The sequence below is a fragment of the Candoia aspera genome, chromosome 1 (genome assembly GCF_035149785.1).
Source record: "Candoia aspera isolate rCanAsp1 chromosome 1, rCanAsp1.hap2, whole genome shotgun sequence".
Classification (NCBI taxonomy): domain Eukaryota; kingdom Metazoa; phylum Chordata; class Lepidosauria; order Squamata; family Boidae; genus Candoia; species Candoia aspera.
Window position 1 is genome coordinate 61,582,671 of NC_086153.1, and position 22,147 is coordinate 61,604,817.

Consider the following 22,147-nt stretch of genomic DNA (forward strand, 5'->3'; position numbering starts at 1 on the left):
TTATTGAATTCAAGAGCTATCCTCCAGGAGTTGTGCCAGCACATAATTCACTCCCCGCCCCCTTGCCAATCCCTATCCTGCCTCTATTGCCTGTATCCTGAATCATTGCCAAATGGTGTAGTCCTGATTTGTAAGTGTGCCACTAGTAGTTATGATTGTATTTCTTCGCTGCTTCTGCTTACATCTCCTTTGGGCAAGTCTCAAGCCAGGAAAGAAAACATCCACTAATCAAGCTCACTCTCTCACACCCCATTTGGACATCTCAAAAGTTAAAATAATGTGAAATAAAGAAACACATATAGCAGAAGTAGCTTCAGAAAGATGAGAAGCAACTTCTTAGGTACTTTACAACAACAAAATTGAAACTGACTAGCTGTTGGCAATCAAGGTCTTAGTTGAGGGCGGGGTGATTGAAACTGACAAATAGTTGGAAACTGGCAAATAAATAAGGAAGCCAACTGCATGCATAAAGGGACAGGGCTTTGATCATGCTGATACAACCACCATATTGACTTTTCTGAATCCCCTTGCAGAAGCCCTTGGTACGTCCTCCAATTTTCTCCACAATAAGAGCTGATGAGATAGTAATTAGTCCAAAGTCACCTAGTTGGCTTCCATGGCTGACCTACATTAGCCTGTACATTACCTTTAAACACACACACACACACTTAAGAGGCTAACTTTGAAAGAATTTGGCTTTAAACATTAATGGGTGCTCACTAGATTTTGAGAATATGGAGACAATACTTTCCAGTCATACAGTTCAAGGAGCTGCCTTTCCAAATGGAAAATTGTTGCTATAATAATTGGCAGACTCACAGTACTTAAGTACAAGTCTTTATCAGATATGCTTGCATATTAAATCAGAACTTAATAACCTAAATTCTGACATACGTACCCCCTTCAAATTGGAGAATGTTGTGTTGTTGGAAAAAGTATGCATGCCTTTAAAGTGGCTGAGAATAATTGGGGTATTAGGTGAGGAGTGTGAAATGTGTTGTATCCTTGTACTGTTAATTAGTGAATATTAAGGATTTTTTTTAATATGAGGCCTACTAGATTATTGCACTTATCATCTGAAAGAAGCATCAACAACATTTTGAAAATGGGACAAGGGATGAGGCCAAGCTTTTAGTCAGTTGCTGCAGAGATTATTTCTGCTTTCAAGTGTTTTTGTTCCACTTACAATGTAAGAGGGCAGCAGTATAAGCATTTGCAGGAATAAAGTTTAGTGGTTTAAGCTGAGACAGTATAAGAGGTAAAAAGACTCTAGCCACTGGAGATTTACTTATGTGTTTACTCATTTTAAATGTTTATAACTTTGAAGCTAAGGTTCCTGACACTGTTTTTAATAAGATTCCCAGGAAAACATAACTAAAAATTCTTTCAAACACTATTTCCAAATTAAATCCTCTGAATCTTATAGAACCCCAGTGGTATAATTTTCTGGCAAAAGCAAGGGATTGCTACTGCTGTTATATATAACCTCTCTAGATGAACCCAATTACAACATTTATTAAATAAATTATATACAAAAGGATAAAGCAACAGTAAATTGGAAGACTAATTTAACTAGAATTAATCCATATATGCTTAGGTACCATTCTTGCTACTTAAGAATAATTGAATATAAGATGTGAATGTTTCTTTAAATCATATTTCCATAGATGGAATAAAACAGGTTTTTCCATTGTTTTGTAAAAATGCAATCACCCACATGGAAAAATGCATGGATTATCCTCATTGCCCCCACTGGAAGATCGCATTTTAAAAGAATCTATACTTCTATTAAAATACTTATCAATAATTTATAATATACCTTACAAGACTGCCACCCAAGTTGGTTGGTTCCCTTTCTACAGAAGACAATTATTTGTTCATGAACTAGAGAACCTCAGTAGTAATAGAAGCAGAGAAGCTACAACTATAAGAGATTAAAAAGAAGGCATTGTTATTATTTTTGACTGAGGTCACCCAACCGATGAACAGGTGGGGGGGTCCACAAGGGGGGGAGTGTCAAAAACAATACTGTATGCATGCACAAAGGGAGGGGGGCTTTGATCACAAGGCTGTGTCTGTCCTCTTGACTATTTTAGCTCACCCCTCCTCCACTGACACCCCTTTGAGTAGGATTGGAATGATTACAGCCTTTCAATTTCACAGTTTGTGATACTGAATCAATGATATACGGCAAGACAGGTCCAGGGTTGCCCATGATGTGAAGTCCAAAAAGTAAAGATGGAGGCTACAGCTGCCATCTTGACTCCCCTTGCAGATGCCCCTGCCCAGGTCTCTGAGTTCACATGTCACACTTAGTATAAATTTATGAAACAGCAAATGCTTTCTTAGGGCTTCGCTAATGATAGCTGGGCTGACTCCCCCTCCATGTGGCTGGAGCTGGGCTGCTTACAAACTCAAGCAAATCAAAAATGGCCTTTAGGAATTCTCCACTACATTTGAGGGCCATGAAATTGAGCAAATGATTGTGTGGATAAGTGGATGATTACCCCATAGGTTATTACCCTAAATTTATCCAAAAAATTATCCAAACACTCAGTGAAAAAAGTCCAAATCAGATTAGGTTGTGTGTGAATTCAGTTGTTTTATGAGAGATGTTACAAGAGTCATTATGATTAATTTCAGGCTGTTTTTAGTTTATCTAATTTAGGTGACCTGGGAAAAACTCTAATTTTGAAGAGCAATTTAGGAATTAATATTTCTATTTCTATTTAAATATCACTAGTATTTAAATTCAGATTTAAAAAATTAGAAATGCTTCAACGTCAAAGAGTTCCATTTTTGCTGGACTGGTATAGTCTGTGCACTCATTGGGAGTTTTAGGATTTTTTTTTATGGGAACAGGCTTCTCAAGGTCAAGTGGATCTAGAAGGCTTTACCACAAGGATCTCAAACATCGTAGCCTTGTGGTTATGCTGGTACCACTGCTCATAGCTTGGATGGAGACTTTCTGTTTCTGGAGGCAGTTCTGTTCTTCCTGATCATTCAGCAGCATTGAACAGCATTACAACTGACAGGCATACGCCGTCTGTGGGCGTAGTGCAAAATCAATCTTGGTTCTCATCAGGGGTCCCAACCAACAAAAGTCACTTTCCAGTATCCTGTAACAGTATCTGTGGGAAAATTACTATAATTTGCTGTCATTCCATAGGATAATACATTAAAAATAGGTAGCATAAAGAGGAAGGTGGGACTTGAATTAGTTCTGTGATACATGTCCATTAGGTTCACTTTTTCAGTGTGTAAATGACAGGGAATATATGTGAAATATTCTATTTTGGGGGGGGGGGTTGCACATTGTGTATCTACATAGAACCATAATCCCCAGTCACCTCATGTTACTATGTTTTGCTCCTTCTTTGTCAACCTGGAAAGGATTTATTCACTCTGCGATCACTGCCAATCAGGGAGCATGTAGTGAATGTTGTGATATTACTCATAGTGCAACACAGCAATTAAATTTGGCTATGTGACAGCGATAGCAAATCAAATCTCTCATTACCCTCACAAGCTGCTTCCTCTCTTATTATGCAGAACTGGCATAATATACTTTTCATTTGCAAAATGCTATAATCAGCAACATTCAAGGTGCAAGGAACCCTGTGGCATGGAGTTCCCCAGATACCTGACATCCACACTAAAGATTCAAGGTTTCCTGGAAAAGCTACATGTCCTAAAGTTACTAATACGATTGCAGGGTGTAAGATACTAGGAAAGAAGGAAAAATAGCTCAGCTTACAGCGCCAGTCAGAGAGGATTAGGTTCACACATTGCACTGAGCAAGCCTTACTTTAACTAAAGTTTGTTAACCAAAGCACAATTAAACTGGTTAACGCAAAATGCCAAGCCTTAAACCATGGTTAGCAAACCAGAGGCTGGGCTCACAAGTCATTTTAAATGAACCCAAACCATATTAGGACTTACTATGAATCCAGCTTGACCTTTGAAGAAAATGGGATTTAGTTTTATAATGCCCCTGAGCATTTCATACAGAACAGGTTTGTGTTCCAAGTTAATTACAGATCTCACCACCATATATTGCTACAGTTAGGAACAAAATCCAACCATCAGAGTTTATTTCACCTTTTGTGTTCTGAATACTCATTTTTATAGATGGAATGTCCTATAAAACTCCATGCTTTTAAGGTGTTTTTCTGGAAATAAATGTTTTCTTCTCCTTGGGGCTGTGTGCGCCTTCAAGATGGAATAGTAAAGCATGGTGTGTGTGTGTGTGTGTGTGTGTTTGTGTGTAATTTCATTATCTCTCCTTTCATAAACATCCTATGGCACCACTCTAAATCATAGAGAAACTGATAGAACAAGTTATTATGATGGAATTCCCACTGCTTGTCAAGCAATGTAATCACTGCTGATTTTAATTGGAACACGTATTACACAAAGGGATATTGGTGTCAGACTGGATAGGATCATTGTGATGCTGAAAATAATTTCCTGGTGTTTGGGGTCATCTGGAACAGCTTTTAAGAGGTAATGATTGAGGAGAACCCAAGGACAAAGAGGCACATCCTTAGGGTGAGAATCAGAAATAGACTTATTTTGCTTAGTTTTTACTGTTATGAAGACTTTGCCTTCCCCCCAGTGGTAAATGTATTTACACAAAAAGCAAAAACAGGCACAATTAAAGCAAAGGGAGAATGTGAGAGACAAATCTAGCTTCTATTATGCCATAACTACTTTTACTGGGAACTGCTCAAAGACATGGAAAATCAGCAACCCAAAATCAGCAACTCCATTAGGAACATTGTGCTGCTGTTTCATGGGGGGAAATTCCTAAGAATTCCATTTATTTTGAAGCAGGGGCTAATTCTAACATTTAAGAACAGTAGTCCCAATTATTAACTTAATATTTTTCCTCCACTGGAAGAAATGCATTGAATATAAAGAACAAAAAGCAAATCATGGCAATTAGTCTTCGGCTGTAGGACTTCTTCCATGACTAAATATGGAATTTATTGTGCACCTTTCATTCTTTAAAAATTAAAATGGATGGATCATAAAACAGGTAAATAAAAAACAAACCACATTATGACTTAATGTGACAATCTAGCCATTCATTCTCATCCACTTCCTAGTGTGTGGATCTAACTTATGTCCTCTAACATCCAGTGCTTCTGCCTTTATTCAAACTATGTGTTCTTGCATATATGATGAAGGCAAACAAACAAACAAAAAAACAAAGAAGATCTCAGGCTTAAGAGCTACCTGATGAAATCTTAAGACTTACTCTAAAAAGGCAACGTACTAGACAGGTGATGGAAATGTCAGATCTAGAGATAACTGGGGCACACAGCAGCTTCATCCAACTGTCACAGAAAAAGGAAGACAAGTATGGAGTGTCCCAGGTTATCACTTGGAAACATCAACCTCAGAAAATTAATTGTATAATAACTGGACCTTGGCACTCCCCAATTCAGCAGTCATCTTTTGCTTGGTGACACTGTGAAATATACATGACTGATTTTCTTTCTTTGAACACCACATTGTTTCCAGACACTGTATCCTCTCCATATAGAAATGCGCTAGTAAGTATTTATATATTTTTAAAATAAAAAAGTCTGAGAAAATGTGTTTAGGTTAGCCAATGAAATGTACGCTTTTGGTCCCAACTGGAGGATTGGCTGGGATTTATTCTTTGTACCCAAATCAGTGTCAGAAGAAGCTACAGTTTTCATTATTTTTAGCATATACAGTAATCTGTGGAAACTGGCAGGCAAGTAAGTACTAAAAGGGCAGAAATAAATGTTTGTATAAATAAATAAATACCTAAGAACAATGATGTGAGAAAATTTATATGAAATGTCCCACTTTGCAACAAGAACGCTGAAAGGTAATATTTAACAAGTGTTACAAAGTGATAGACCCAAGCAAATAATTCACAACCTACCAGCAAATATAGTCATTTTTACACTTTCTAGAATATCTGCAAATAGACCAGCAGCTTGTACATCTTTATTATTCCATTAATGTTTTATTAAAATATGCAGGTGGATTATGAACAATGCTCCTGCTGTATGCTTTTTAAGGATGTACTGTTCAGTCATAAATAAGCAGAGGTCCACATGATATTTCCATTTCTTTGCTGGGTGACTACCCTGATAACTCAATCATTCATTCTCTCTCTCTCTACACACACACACACACACACACACACACACACACACACACACGTTAAAAAACCATACTATGTTTTAATATAAAGGGTTGGTTGCTAAAAATGCTTTAAATTTATTTTCCAATATCTTTCCCCCCTTGAAAATAGAACAAGGGAATATTTACATTAATGCAAACAAAACAAATATTTTCTGTTAATACTGATGTATTTCCATTTTTGTATTATTCACCTGAGTCAGCTGCTTGCTCCTAGTGACCAAGCTATAGGTAGAATTATAATGAGAAGTCCAGAGATGATAGTTTATATGGCATAATCTATTCATTTTATTCATTAAGCACCACAAAAATTAGTTCCCCAGGTTTATTTATTAATAGTACATATATCCTGGTGATTTCCAAAGACTCCCAACAGTATACAGAATAATACAAACATAAAACTTCAAATAAAATCAGTTCCATTCCAACCAGATTACAGGACTTTCAGGAGAAAGAAGCCTAAAGGAAACTGTCGATCGAATCTCAGGAGGAAGTGACGGACTGTCCTCGCTTCTCCTATCTCATCTGGCAATACGCGTACCAGTTGGATTTACATAATCCACACTGTGGACTATGAAAGCAGGATATACATTTTAAATAAACAACCCTGCAAGGCCACAGGTCCCCCTTTTGGCATTTGATTAATATTAGCACAATTCTGTGAACATTAAGTTCTGAGTTAACTGCAATTGGGCAGCAACAATATTTTGCACCCCAGATGGGAACCTTTAGGATGTTGCACAATCTATTGCAGTGTTTCTCAACCTTGGCAACTTTAAGCAGTGTGAACTTCAACTCCCAGAATTCCCCAGCCAGCTTGTTGTGAATGGTAAGTTATGAATAATTGGGTCTAACTTGGGTCTATCATTGGCTGGGGAATTCTGGGAGTTGAGTTCCACATTGCTTGAAGTTGCCAAGGTTGAGAAACACTGATCTATAGCCAGTTCAGCCAGCAAAGAGGAATGTTTGGAATAACCTTTGGAGCAATGCACTGTCGGTTTTACAGTAAACAACTCCTGTAGCACTCTAAAGGTGGACATTAGCCATCCTCCTATCTCCTCCTGGGCATGCAAACCATTACCATCTCTCAAGCAACATACCTGTAAATGTAATATATGAAGTAACTTGGAGTACAGCCTTTTCCAAAATCATTTCAGCCTAACTCCAGCTTTATCAAAGAACATGGTTCTAGTTAATAGCCTGAGCTGCTCCACCTCCCACATTGAAGGAAAATTGGTTATTTTGTAAGAGCTACTTCGCCAGTTCTTGCTCTCCCTGTTGCTGATGTCAGCGAACTGCTCCTTTCCATGGCTGAATGCCTTTTATATTAGAAGTAACTGCTTACTAATTAGCAGCTATGTCTGTTAACTGCTTATTTGTTACAGCATGAGTTAGTAACCAGTCCTTGGCTGGGCCATAACTCTTTATAACTGGGAGAGTGATTCTTGTTCATAGTAAATCAATACCTCTCAGCCTATCAGTAAGAAATACATCATTCCACACCTCAGGTATCGCATCTCCCTTCTAGCAGGCTGGATCTAGTAAGATGAGGCAGAGAGTGATGGTGGTGACACCCCCTAGCAGGTGGGCCGTTGTATACAGTGATGCATTAACAGGCATGATGGTTGAGGCAGCTATGTTCTTTAATGATATATGGCAACCCCTTTTATAGAACTGCTGATAACCACATAATACAGATTCTGTTGAGATATATATATGAATATGACTACGGAAAATCCGTTGAACAATTATCCAAAGAGACAGTACCAGCTTTTCTCTAAGACAAAGTCCAATGTGTCTTTTCTGACTTCTGGAACAGCTGTATATAAAGGTATAACTCAAAAGCCAGCCAGTAAACCATAAAATCCATGGAAAGCTAGGAAGTCCTAGCACAGCGTACTGTTCTCTCTCTGTAAATGTTATATAGTGAGAAGAAATAAGGGGAAAGGTATGGTGCCTCAGGATGCAACAACCATGCCTTTGGGCACTACTTAGAAATCCCCTTCATCCTGCCTTGAGCCTCACATAAGAAAGGCAGGATGTAAATGAAATATAAATGAAATCAAGAAATACATTTGACGTGACACAGAAATGGCTTATTTAAAATACTGCATGTCTGCAACAAAAACTTCCAAAAGGTCGGTTGTAGAGTCACTATAAATCTTGCCTTGCAAAAATGAATTCAAAGTGCCTTGCAAGGCCATTTTAAGAGATTTGGGCACTCAGGGCAGAAAATCCCAGATAGCCCTTTGGCAACTGAGAATATGTAGGGCTACCATATCAACCACTGGCTGCAGCAGAGTTAGAGGTTTCTGCTGCCATCTAATGATTGTTTAGGTTTTTCCAGCCCACATATGGTAGCTTTATATGGGTTGCTCTTTAAAATTGGCCACTAAACTGCTGTTTCAAACAGCCACTCCACTCTGGCTAGGGGCAGGGTAAGGCAGGGCTTCCTGCTTTGGAAAACCTATGAATCTAGCTTGAGTCATTGAGTCAGGTGGCATGTAAGTTGTTATTCAGCCGGCTCCAACAACTTGCCTGTACACACATGTGCTTCCCAGAGGTATCCGACCTGATAGCTGCATTCCTTCCTCATGAAATAAGGAAAGGGGGATAATGTGAAGCAGAGACCTTAAAGAGGCAGCAGCCTGATTTTTCACCAAAGGTGAAGCTCAGTGCAGGCAAAGAACAGGATGGAATGTTTCTGCTGGTTTGTCAAGATTGAGAGGGATCCTTCCATCTCCACCAGGAGCCCGCTGTTGCATAGAGTCAAAATGGAGATAGGCCTCTAGAAAGGATTGTGGAGGGGCAACACATTCCTTTCATGCCCCAATCTCCACTGCCTTTTGTCTTGCTTTTTGCATGTGTGAAAGGAGAGGAGGCTGTTACAAGAGCCTCTTGGTTGCAACAGAACCAGACAAAGAGAGGAAAAAAATCTCTGTATATCAAATACCCCTCCAGCTACTCAACCACGCAATGATCAAAATAAGAATCGATTTCCTCAATGCAAGGAGTTCAGTGGAAAGAATAAACACTAAAGAGTCCCATTTTCCCACCACAAGGTTTCATGCTGAAATATACACATTCCTCATTACTTGCAGGTAGCTCAAATCTGTTTCATGTGCTGGGAGAAGATAATGCTTTATAGTGCTATTTTAAGACAAGGGTGAGCTGATGCGGGTTCAATTATTTAAGAAAATGTATTTGGATAAGGAGTAAAACTTAACAGAACTATTACCATTTTCAGGAGAGCAAGACCTTTCCAGATTAATATTTTAAATATTTTAAAAGCCTAACTTGCATTGTCTGCACACCTTTGCCCTATCTTTCTATTACAAGAATCTTCAAAGGAAATCTCAGTGTAAATGTGCAAATTAAACCTGGGTGCCTTGAGGAAATTTAGTTTAATACCCATTCCCACATGAACATGGAATATATAGGAAGTATATACGTAAGAGGTAGGGACGTGGTGGCGCTGTGGGTTAAACCACTGAGCTGCTGAGCTTGCCGATCAGAAGGTCGGCGGTTCGAATCTGCATGACAGAGTGAGCTCCCGTTGCTAGTCCCAGCTCCTGCCAACCTAGCAGTTTGAAAACATGCAAATGTGAGTTGATTAATAGGTACCACTTTGGCGGGCAGGTAACGGCGTTCCGTGTAGTCATGCTGGCCACATGACCACGGAAGTGTCTACAGACAAACCTGGCTCTTGGGCTTTGAAACGGAGATGAGCACTGCCCCCTAGAGTCGGACACGACTGGACTTAATGTCAAGGGAAACCTTTACCTTTATATATGTAAGAGTGCTAAAAGGGAGCTGAGGAAGAAGAATTTTTCCAGACCAGTGATCCCCAACACAACACCCTCCAGATGTACTGGGCAATAACTCGAACCATTTTTAGTATCAGATACCATAAACATGATTATATACAAGTTATCCTGTCATTCTTCACAGATAACCATTTCTCCCTAGCTGAGGTTCCTGTGAGCTATAGTTCAAACACCTCTGGCAAACCAGCCCATCCTTTTCTAGTCTGGGGCTGTGTTTGCCTATAGCCCCAGCATCTCTCAGCAGAGTCAACAACCCTGCTTGCTGGGAACAAGAGGTGTTGTCTCTTAGTCCATTTGGAGTTACTATATTGGGGAAGGCTGGTTTAGATCATGGAGGTGGGAATCTGACAGCCTGCCAGATACAATTTTTTTTTTTAAGTGTGTGTTAGGCTCACACCTTAATAAGAAATGCAGCTGCCAATTAAATTCTGACACAGGTGGGCAAAGCCTTTCAAGAGCCAGAAGCAAATGGGCAGACAGCCTTCTCTCTATCCTGGCCCCCCAAAATAGGACCATTAAACAGAGGCTCCACCTCCGGCTGTTTCCAGCAATGACCCCTTGGGGGGATTCTTCTCTCTCGATTCTTGGAGAAGTTGTTTGTCTCCCCTGTCGCAGTGGGGAGTTTCGATCTCCGCCCGTGAAAGTGGCTCGCAGCAAATAGCGCGGATAACTCTCCATTACCTCCAAACTACACTCGCTTGCTGCAGTTCCACGTAAGAGTAACAACATACCTAATGGCCTGAGCGGCCCCGGGATAAAAGCCCTCACAGCAGGGCCAGAGCAACACACCGTACACCCCCACACACAAGCGTGAAGGAACGCACGCGCGCTCCCTCTCCAATGGTCAGGCAAAGTGGGCACAGACAGGCGCTTCCTCGCGCAGAAAAGGCAGCGTGCAACAACCGCGCGCCAAGAGCATGTGTGTAACATAGCTGCGCACCATGCGTGCTCCCACGCGGCCCACGTGCTCCTAACGCTATCCCTATACAAACCAATCCTGTACGGTTGGCTCTGCCGCCCAGCCCGGCTGCTGCTCCTCCGTCTCGCTCAGCTCCCTCGTCTCCGTTCAAAAGCCCGAGCCTGGGTATCGAGGCGCTGCAAACGACCGGGAAATCGTCTGCTGTTTCTAGGATGGCTGAAAAACCGCAGCAGGTTCCTGGTATTTCTTTGCGGAGGAAGAGAGGAAAAAGAAGGAAGGAGGACTACGAAAGCAAAGGAGGAGAGAGGAAGAAAGCCCTCGCCAGGCAATAGACCCGTCTTCTGCTCAGCCTTGTTTTGTTTCCTAATTGGCCTCGAGCGAGGCGCGGGGGAACTGGGTCGGAAGCAGGACGCCGCTCAAGCACTGCTCGGAGGATTATTTAATTGGTTCCCCCCTCCCCCGCCTTTCTTAACTACAGGGAATCAAACAGGAAAAAGTCAAGGGAAGAAGTACACATGACTCGCAGATAAATCTTGCAGGCTTATACATTTAATTAGAGGCCGCAATTAGAAGGTTCCCCTCGCTCGGGAGAGATCTCTTTTCCGAGGCATCCAGGAAATATGGACAAAGGTGGTGGTTTGGAGAAGGAAGCTAGGTTAAAAGAAGAAGAAAAACTAAATTCTTAGAACTAAGTGTCCGCCTGACCGTTCGAACGTCTAAAATAAAGGACATCCAAGCGAGCCTGCGAGTGAACTGCGGCGCGTGCGGGAACAATTTTTACCCGCGACAAGTGGCAGCAAACTGCAGCTGTAGCATGCAGGCCATTTTTTTAAAAAGGCAGTATTCTTCTCGGGAGGGGCGGAGCCGGCGCTTGACACGCCCTTTTTACAGAGCAGCCTTTGCTTTTCAAGTTAAAAGCCACTTTTGGAAAGTTCCTTATTCTCCCGCTCCTCGAAGTCACAGTTAGAAAATATCTGTCTTCTCCGCCGTCAGGAGGAAGAGCAACGAACGCTGATTGTAATGTCTGGCAACTCAAGGGAAAGTAAAGGAAGAAAGAGAAGTTCCTAACCGCTACTATACCGTCACTCCTCGTGCGGAAACTTTGCAAGTGAGGGAGGAGGAGAAGTCGCATCCACGAACTGGACACAGCGAGCGGAAGGGGGTGGAAAGGGCAGAAAAGCCCAGGGTTGATCGTTTGGTTGTTTCAGCGAAGAGGCATTGGTGGGCGCGATGCGGAACATTGCAGCTGAGCAAGATCAGCCTGGTAGCTGAAAGAAGCCAAGAAGTTTTATATCTCTATAAAATAGGAAAAGGAACATAGGAAAAGAACATAGGAAAAGCCGCACAAGATAACGCGTCCTTGCGTTTAATTAATTTCAGAACCGGTGCTGCCCCAGGAAAAGCAGGGAGAGACCAAAAAAAAAAAGCAGCAGCTACAGGCAAGAAAAAGTGAGAATTACCTTTCGCCCCAACTGCTGCATTTCTCCCCCCCCACCCCGGCACACATCCACCCCTCCTCGCTCCGTGGTTTGTTCCTGGAGTTGCAGCCAGAGGCTTATTAGCTAAGCGCCCCCCTCCTGCCCCCCGTATCTGTGTCTTTCGCTGTCTCTCTTTCAAGTTGGCCCCAGCTGGCAGGCAGTTTGGGAAGCTGGAGCGTTCAGAAAGCACTTGATGTTTCTTTCTGCACAAATATGATTCTCCCGCCTTGAAAAGATCGGGGCACCGCCGAAGGGCAGAATCGCTGAAGTTTCTCTGGATTTGCTTCACCGCTGGATCGTCTCTTCTTCCTAGCTCCTTTCGGTTAAGAAAGCCACCGTTTCTTTCTCTCCCCCCCCCCCTTCGTGCATCTGGGCGTGAGTGAGGGTCTGTTTATTTTCTTCTCGGAGCTTGGGAAGAGGAGGACGGGACGAGACCCCTGGCTTGCCAGCTTTCCCTCACACCTTCCCCCCCCTCGCAACTCCTGCTCCGAGTCTGGGGAGGGATGCTGCTTCACTTCGTTCCAACTGGCTGTGTGTGCGTTTGTTAGGAGACGAACGCGAGCTTCCCGGGAGGCAGATTCGAGTCCGCCAGCCGGGCTGAGGCGCCCCTGCGGCCAGCCCCTGCGCTTCTCTGGAGCTCCATCCCTCCCCTGCTTCAAGGCCGCGGAAAGTGGGGTACTGCGAACGGGAATTTTTGCGGGAGGCGCTCCTTGCCTTTTTCTCGGATCCACCATCTGAGGCTGTCTGGGCTGCCTTTGGGTCTGGCTGCTATTCTTCGCCGGCTATGAAGGTTCTGTCTTGAAGATGGAGACTCTCTGTTTTTTATTCCTCTCGCTGGTCCCGGTGTACATCAGGGGACAAGGGGTCTATGGTAAGAGGCATGGGGGTGGCTGTAGTTTTCTGCTTCGGAGGAAATAAAGGGCTGAGGGGTTTTTTTTGCGGGGGGTAGGTATTGGAGGGCTCAGCTATAATCAGATCAAAGTTTTTTGTGTGCTGGTTTCTGGAAAGCACCTACAGCGGAAGAAAGTAAACGACGCGGGTAGAATTAAGGGTGGGAAGTTACTGATGCAACCCCATCCAGCTACTTTGTAATCTCTTGCAGCTGTGACTTTGCCGCCGTTCCTCTCCTCCGACCCTGACCCTCCTCTGATTTACGAGGCCGGGGACGTTATGCTTTTTTAACCCTTTGAAAGCCTCCATCTGAGCGATACCAGGGGAGAGGAGGGAATCCGTAACCGCGCGGTTCCGTTCAGTGGAAACAAACCAACTTGTTGTTCCTAAAGAGAAAGGGGCCCTTAAGAGTGGTGGGCCATTTGTGCGTCTACAAGCCTCTGCTGTTCTTTGGGAAGGACAAAGCTGGTCAGTCCACCCGTTCCTTGCTTTCTTTTCTCCACCTTCGTTTCGCTGTGCTTGTCCCCTTTTGGATCGCCCATTCCCGTTACTAAAGTGACCCGTTAACCCTTTTTCCTCTTCCTCCTTTGCCAATTTGGATTACTGGTCAACGCTCTCTGCCCTTTCAAAAGAGGGTTGGTACGACTGGGGAGCCCAGAGGGCTTTTTTCCCCTAACGGCTCCTGAACGCCAATGTTTTGAAATACTCTTCCGATTCTGCCGCACTTGGGGGAAAAAAAACAGGCCGGCTATGTCTGGAAAAGGGATCCGTTTCCTTTCTGCCACGGGGCGGCGGGAGGTGTGATTCGGGGGCTTGCCTCCGGCTCGCGAGAAAGGCGTCCCGGTCCAGTCGTCACTGAGCTCTGGAGAATTTAAAATGAAGCGGGACTGAGTGAGCTCTGCAAAACAGCACAGCGCATGCACGGGCACAGTTGCTGCTGGGATCCCCCGCCCCCCCCCCTTCTCCCGGGAGTGGAGAGTGGTGCTTGGGGAGCACCAGCGACGGTAAAGAGCTGAAGGCTGGCGCTAGCTAGGAGAGGTCGGCGGTGGGAATGACTGTTCCCGCCTGCACACCGAGCGTTCTGGCTGGAGCGATGCTTGGAACGAAAGATGAAAAGGCGGAAGGGCATCTTTAGTACAGTAGTTCTCAGGGATCGACGCTGTCCCTCCTCGCTTTTCTTGCCACTGTTTTCAAACACCCCCTTTTACAGCGGTTTGGGAAGGAGATCGTTCCACGGACTTAGTAAACAGATTGATGTCCCGTTTGCAAAAGGATGCACGTTCACACACAGGAGCACCCAACTTGGCAGAAACAGCTGACACGGGTGTCAGTGGTAAGCCTAGAAGAGAGACAAGATTATCCCTTGGCAACATAAAGGCAAGGCAGCAACATGCTTGCCTGCTGCTGGCCGTCGCAAAGGATGGACTAGAGCAGTCACTATCCAGTCAGGGCAGTGATGAAGACCTCAGCTTTCTAAGGCATAACAACCCCTTGCTCTTTTGTACAGCAGCCTTGTTTATCCATAGCTGTAAAATCAAGTTCTCCAAACCCCTCTTCCTCTACATCCCTACAGGAGAAGTTAAGGAGCACGGGCCTTCTCTATGACTTAATGGGGATCAACCCGTATTCAGCTGGTTTTTCCAGTGGGTAACCTTCACTGCGGTTGTAGTCCCCCACTACAGCTAAAGCCTTTGTAGGTCACTTTAATGATGCAGACAAAGAAAATAAAAATAAAAAAAGGGAATAGATTCTTCTCTTCCTCCTCCACCAGGGCTCAGTTGTTAATTTGGTATTTGCTTTCAATAGATCCTGTTTTGTTTTGTCTTCTCCCCTCCCCCAATGCCTGATAAGGGAGAATATGGGGGAGAAATTAAAAACCTGGAGGGAAATTACAAGGCATGCCCAAGAGAAGTGAGATGGGGTGTGTAATGCCTTGGTTGCAAGAGAAGCAGTGTGTGTGCAGGTTTTCACATTCCCATGGGTGTTTTATATGCTTCCACCAAACTTTTTATTTTTAATTAGCTTGGCTGTTGCAGTCCAAGCAGAACTAGTGGTGGGGGTTTCTGTTCTGAGGCTTCTTCAGGGCCTTTCAAGGCTGCCAAACTTCATACATGACTGTATTCTTTCAGCCTTAATTCTGACTGTTATTTCTTAACCAACTTATCCCCCTCTCCTATTCCTTTTATTTCTAGATTTTTCTCTATGCCTTTCTTCCGACCTCTAGATGTTTAGCATAACATCTCAGGTGTATTTCAGGGAGAGGGACAGAAAGTGCAGAAATCAAACACAGAGAAAGGTGCAGTACACAGTTATTTAATCAGCAGAGCTTATTTGCTCTTTCACTTGGAGGAGCAAACAACTGTTTGTCTTCTCTATTACTCTTTCAATGGTTTATGGAGAGAATAACCATTTTAATTTGCAACTATATTTCTAGTTGTGGTTCGGATGAGTAGAATCGGTGTTCCACAAACTTTCCATGGCCTACCATCTGCAGTCTGTTCCTTTTCCCAAGCAGTTTTCAGCCACTGCTAATTATTGTAAATTCTGAAGAGGGAGCTATTAATGGTTTATGCAATGTTGAACTACAGCTTTTTGCTCATGGAAGAAAATCTAATCTGGAATTACAGAGTCCTGCCCTCTCCTCCTCCCTCCACTAAATTTGAGCTTGAACTGTAGCTTTGAGCTGAATATAATATGAGAATTAGATGTTCTTAGTGGTTAACCCTTGTGAAACTGGAAATTTTGTGAACTAAAATGTTATGCATCAGCATATTCTCCAGACGTTATTTTTAATACCATAGTGGTTATAAAAGAAGGCTAAGAAAGGGTCCTTGTACAGATTGTCACGAAGGCTGTACATATAATCTACTAATCTAGAGACCCAGTTTAGTGTAGTGGTTAGGGCATCAAGCTAGAAAGCGGGAGATGGTGAGTTCTAGTCCTACCTTAGGCACAAAGCCAACTGGGTTACCTTGGGCCAGTCACACACTCTCAGCCCTAGGAAGGAGGCAATGGCAAACCATTTCCAAAAAACCTTGCCAATAAAACTGTAGGGACTTGTCCAGGCAGTCTCTGAAAATCAGACATGATTGAACAGATTAAAGAAAAATCTAAAGATTAAATCACAATAAACTAGATTATTTACCCATTGTGGACCTTCATTAAGGGCCTCTACCATGTTTTATTAAAATGGATGGAACATTACATTTGTGCAAAGAGAAACACTTGGGACCACAGGCTCAGAAGAACCTGAAGAAGCTTGACACATTGATCTTTGACATGATGACTGAACAGAGTCTGAGTCTTAATAATCTTCCTTTCCTTTGGTAGGTGATTCCATCTATTCATCTATCTTTACTAAAAGGACAAACTTAAGCTGGCTACTGAAATTTTGCACCTCTCCTTCTCCAACTACTAAATGCATTATAGCTTTTAAAAAGAAACTGCCAGTGAGACTCTGCCTATACTTGTCTTCCATGACCAAGTTCACATATGCATATGAAGCAGCTCATCACTCACGTTAACTGATCTCTTGTGTAATTTAATTCCTATCCTTTTTTCAGCATGGGCTGCTTTATACTTTGTGGAGGTCACAGAATGCCATTTTATGTGGAAAGAAGGTTACCTCTGTAACCCTGAAGAAAAGTTAAAGAAAATCTATTCTCAACTACAAAACAAGCTGTTCTGCATGAATGGCTTGCCATCTAATAAGGCTCCCATAGGAAGAGATTTAAAGTGGCAAATAAATTAGGGCCGGCTCTGCTATTGAACACAGTGTTACAGCTTTGCTAGGCGGCTGGATTTGGTTATTGTGAATGAGCAATAAATCTAATGTATCTTTTATTGTGTTTTTATTCTCAGGAAGGGGAGCCCTGTTGGCTTACTTGCCCAAATAACTTGTGCTGACCTTTAGGTATTCCACATCTTGATTTGGGTGGGCACTACTTGCTATTCTGCCACAGGCAGCAACATTTTGTCATCTGGCCCTGGTGGTTTACAGTTTTGACATAAAAATGAGTCCTAGAAGAGAAATAAATGAGTAAAAAGCAAGAAAAGCACTATGTCTTTTCCAGACAGAAAAAGGCCTTTTCCTTGTTTTCTCCCCATAGCCTCCTATTAAGGATAGTTGAGAATTCTGTAATGTTTTCAAAGACTGTGATCAACAAGGGTTGGCTGCATTTCAGAGAGAGAGCCTGCAGTGAGCAGTGGCAGTTTAGGGACAGGAGTCTGTGAGTCCAGGGTGAATTGGAGGGCTGCACATCTTGATCAGGAGGCATCTGAATTTTACTGAATTTTCACGCCAGTAGTGGTTACCTGCCAGAAAAAGGTTGCACTGTGTTAGCGAAACAATGAATTGTTGCCAACCCTAATTCTTTATTAGGAAAGTGGGAATGTTACACAATTATGAAAAGATCTTTGGAACACTTCCCTCACACTGTACTTGTCCATATGTATAAAGCAATAGATTTTCAGCCCTTGAAAGTATTTCTATAGCAAAATGTCCTAAGCACATATTCACACACAAACACACATTAAAATATATATTTAAAATTAAAAATGGGTTGAAATAGGTATTGGAGATGAGTGAAAAGGGGAGAGGAAGGAAATGCTCTATTTTCCTAGACAAATTACAGATTGCAGATATATTTTACCTCACAATATGAAGTATGTATATACAAAGGGGGAAAGTAGCTTCCCTTTTTAAAATTTCCTGTTCTATTTTCCCCTTTATCTTTCCTATTTTAAAGCTCACTGAATAGAGTGTAAAATCTTGTGAGAAGAGGGTTTTGCTGCTCTGAACTGTAAAAGCTGGACTGCTGTTTTATTTACTTTAAGAAGAATTTAACAAGCCTTGATAGTGTTTTACTGCTAACATGGATCGGCTGACAGCCCAACTTTCTCTTACTGCACAGAGGAAAAGACTCAGTGCTGGCAGTTCCCCATCACTGTCCCCTTGCAAAAAGCAAATCTTCAAGGGACATTCCAGGGCAGATAAAGGAGCTGAAGGAAGGAGCTTCAAAGGAACACATTTGGCTGCGCATCTGGGAAAAGCATCCTTCATGAACAGTCAGATAGAAATCTTACAGGGGAAGCTGTGGTTATTGTAGGCTTGGAAAGCAGACAGAATATGCACAGCAGGAGCTATTCTTCACTGCTGACAAGAGAGAGAAAGGGGGGGGGGGAATCTGGCTTAGTGAATGATTCCCCACTTTCTAAGATTATGGAGTCAGTACTATATTTTTGAACTTGGCAAGGTATATAGTGAAATAATCTTCTTGTATTTTAATGTCCTGGGAGGAGCGTTGAGGAGAGATGATTGCTTTCTTTTTTCCCCAGTGGGTTATCATGCCGTTCTACTGAAGAGCCTTCTGTTCCTCCAACTTTTATCTTCTTATTGACATGGCTGGGGTGCCGATCTTTTGGCAAGCTTCATTGTGGTAATTTTAGCAGCTTGATGTGCAGGTGTTAGTAGATGTTAACATTCACTAGGGTAAAATATTAATCTGGTAACTCCAGTAAATTGAGCTGCTGCTAGAGGCCAGGTCAAGTTTTTCTCTAGTAGACCATCTACTAAGACCTCTTCTGTCCTAAAAACACCCTCTGCTTTGCTTCATTGGGGAATCACGTAGAGAATGAAGAACATTCTCAAAGCTAAGGATATGAACTGGTACTGCTCTTTCTGCTTTAAAACAGGGTGAAATGTGTTTCCTATTGATTATGTACTATTTAGCCCCTCCTTTCCTTTAAAGTGACTTTCATGGACCTTGCTTCTTCATATTGTCCTCATCAAAACAATCACCTTCCTAGCCTGAAGAGATCTCAATGGACTGGGCATCTGTTAAATAATATTTATATAAAAAATTATTTTCCTTTGACCTGTGTTCCATCAGAGTTTCTTATCTGTTTGATACTGGCTATGCAACTTCTAGGGACAGTGGCCTTATCTTAAAGCAGAAAACTCATAACTGAGTTTTGGGGCTCTATAACTGTTTTCCCCCCCATGCAATCTATTCCCTGCCACTTGTTTCTATCAGATTTTTATTTTCTATGGACCAAAATGCCTAGCATCCAGTGTGGATTTTAGCTGTCACGCTATTGCTGTGAATGATTCAAGTTGCCTGCCTTGCTGATATTGCTCTTCAGTGTAATTGTCCTTGCCTTTTTTAATGCCTGAACCCAGCATTAGGCCAACAGAGTCCTACTCCATACAACCCTCAAACAACCCACAGAGCCATCTTAATATGCAGGACTTGGAAACTGACATTATCCACCTGACAGGTTGTTTGCAACTTACTAGTAGGAGTCAAAATATTTCACTAGAGGTGTCATCAGAAACCACTATCTTATGCTAATTTTTGTGGGAACATGAAGACAGATGTTGAATAATTTGACATGAGCAACATAGCTTAGAAAATTATCACCATGTCAGGTTATTGTCAGATTTTTGAGGAAATCCATATTCCAGACAACTTGAAAAGACTGAGTGAAGGTGTGGCATGTGTCTGATGAAGTGTGTGTGTTGGGGGAAGGGTGAGAGAGAAATAGCATTGAAAAAAACCCTAAGGTATTTGCATTTTGCAGCTAGCAGCATTAGCAATTCAAAAAGTGTTCTTTTTCCTAAGTAGTTTTTGTATGTAACTTCTCCAGCTGGAGTTCCTGCTTGTTTAGACAAGCAGAGGTTGCTGAAACATTGGAGCAGTTGCTTCAGGACTGTTATCCAGAGTGAACAAATCTAGTTTTCACTGTAAGGTGTCCCACAGCACTTCACCTATAACCTTTTGCTTGCTATTTCAATTCACTCTTAGATCACTATGTATGTGCTTTGAGTTGTCTGCTTTACTTGCTCACCTAACCTTAAGGTTCATGCGATTGTGTTTAGATGATTGCTTGCCAAGTGAGGACAAGGGCTCCTAATTATCCAGAGGCATCTGGTTTCCATTCCAGCCCTTAACTCCTTGGTTGCATTATCAAATTGTGTTTAGGAAGTGTGTTCCAGAAATATTGTTTTGTATAAAGGAGCCCCAAGGAAGCCTTTTGCTGTACGTCAGGCAGGTTAGTAACAATAGCTCCCTTCCCATCATGCCCATTTGGAGATGGGGACCAGGGTAGGTACTCTAACAGGTTTAGTCATGCTTGTGTTCTTTCTGAGCACCTGGGCTGTGGAATCAGAGTCCAGTTCTACTCTCTGATGATATATTCAGACATAAAATACCCTATTAATATATGGATTCCATATAAGCTCCTAAAGCATTCCCCAATGTGTTGCTATCCATACGTACTGGAACTAAAACTTCTGGATTCCTAGCCAGCTGGCTAAGCATCCCCAAAGTGGTATTTCCTTGGAAGATGTCAAGTTGTGAAAGGGTGAGCTACTAGAGGGCATCCTGTTGCGTTGTATTGCGCTAGAAGACGAATAAACGTATTGATCATCACAACCTGACATTACTTAGTGTTGAACTTGGGCATTGAGTAAACAGGTAGTAGAAGATAACTGCTTGTGAAATAAAATGCTTTCAAGCAACCATTTGTAGTATATTAGTTTAAAGAAATGATGTTTCTACAGATGTAGCTAGAAGTACGTGGAATAAGAATACATAAGCTTAAAACCAAACATTAATTTAGGCTGGTGCGTCAGCTTCTACAGTGATCTCTGGTGAGCAGTTTGGGGAGCAAAGAACTTTATTAACTAGTGAGACAAGATCAAAATGGAATAATATTGTATGTGTTAGATGTGACCTTTTGGAGTCAGAGTGCATTATCATTTCTAAAGCATTCAGAAATAAATGTCAGTTATCTAAGAATGGAGCTTGTTCTTATGGCTTGGATTCTAAGCAATCTCTATATTTGAAACTGGGAAAGAATTTATCTTGCACTGCCGCCAGGACATGCTAGCATGCTGTTTGGGGAATTCTGGGAGTTGAAGGCTACACATCTTAAAGTTGCCAAGGCTGAGAAACACTGCCCTATCCTGTAATAAAGAACATTCCTGGAATTCCTGCCATGCCTGTTTCTTGACCTTGCCTACCTCGAGGGCTGGCAAGCCCTTAGCTATTGTTCTCTTTGGTTATGCTAGTTGCAGTGCTTTGAATGGAAGAATCTAGATTTAGCCATTGTTTGGGAGAGGATGCTGCTAAGCTTTTGTTGTGAAGAAATATAGCTGTTTATACACATAAAAGTTTTGCTTTGCTTTGCTGGCACTGTGAGCCAGCAGTCTTAGATTCCTTTCAGGGCATTGTGATGGAGGGAAAGTAGTAACCACGACAAAAGAAAGTCTGAGGATATATTTTCAAAGTAGTCTCTCTTTTGTGGGAGCAGACAAGTATTTAAAAAACCGAAAAACCTAACCTCTCTTCAAAATAGTTTTGAGAAAGTTTGTTGTTTGAGCAATTTCCACTCACCTCTAGCTGAATGGGAGATGATGCAGTGTCACTTGACTGATTCCATTCTTGTTTCCACACGCTGCGATATCATAGAAGCCAATTATATTAACCACCAAGAGGCAGTACGTGACCACCTTCATCCTTACTGGGACTCATCAGACATACATAGCTGGATCTTTTCTACGGGATTCAAACTTTCTACCAGAAATTGAACTCACAGACCATTGCCCTTTAGATGACTATATACAGTGCATTAACTTGGTGTGGAGAGCCATGGCGATGACCTTGGAGAAACTTTTCAAAGATGGTTACAATAATAGCATGTGCATATACATGCTTTATGCCCAGGGAACAGGGAAAGTATTAGGAAGGGACTTAGACTGGCTCCTTCCTGACTTCCAGGGGTATAAGAGGGAGGGAAGGGAAAACACGGTCAGGCTTACAAGATTCTGTTAAAATAGCTTG

The 22,147-nt window shown here is 42.3% G+C and overlaps 1 protein-coding gene across 2 annotated transcripts in view; it reads left to right on the forward strand.

Moving 5' to 3' along the window:
- The first annotated feature begins 12,925 nt into the window (after nucleotides 1-12,925).
- MDGA1 (MAM domain containing glycosylphosphatidylinositol anchor 1) overlaps nucleotides 12,926-22,147 on the forward strand; it is a 278,861-nt gene continuing 269,639 nt past the window's right edge. For both annotated transcript variants that reach the window (XM_063304931.1, XM_063304922.1), the window contains exon 1: nucleotides 12,926-13,281. In XM_063304931.1, the coding sequence (XP_063161001.1) occupies nucleotides 13,215-13,281 (67 nt within the window). In that variant the 5' untranslated portion in view covers nucleotides 12,926-13,214. The remainder of the gene's footprint in view (nucleotides 13,282-22,147) is intronic.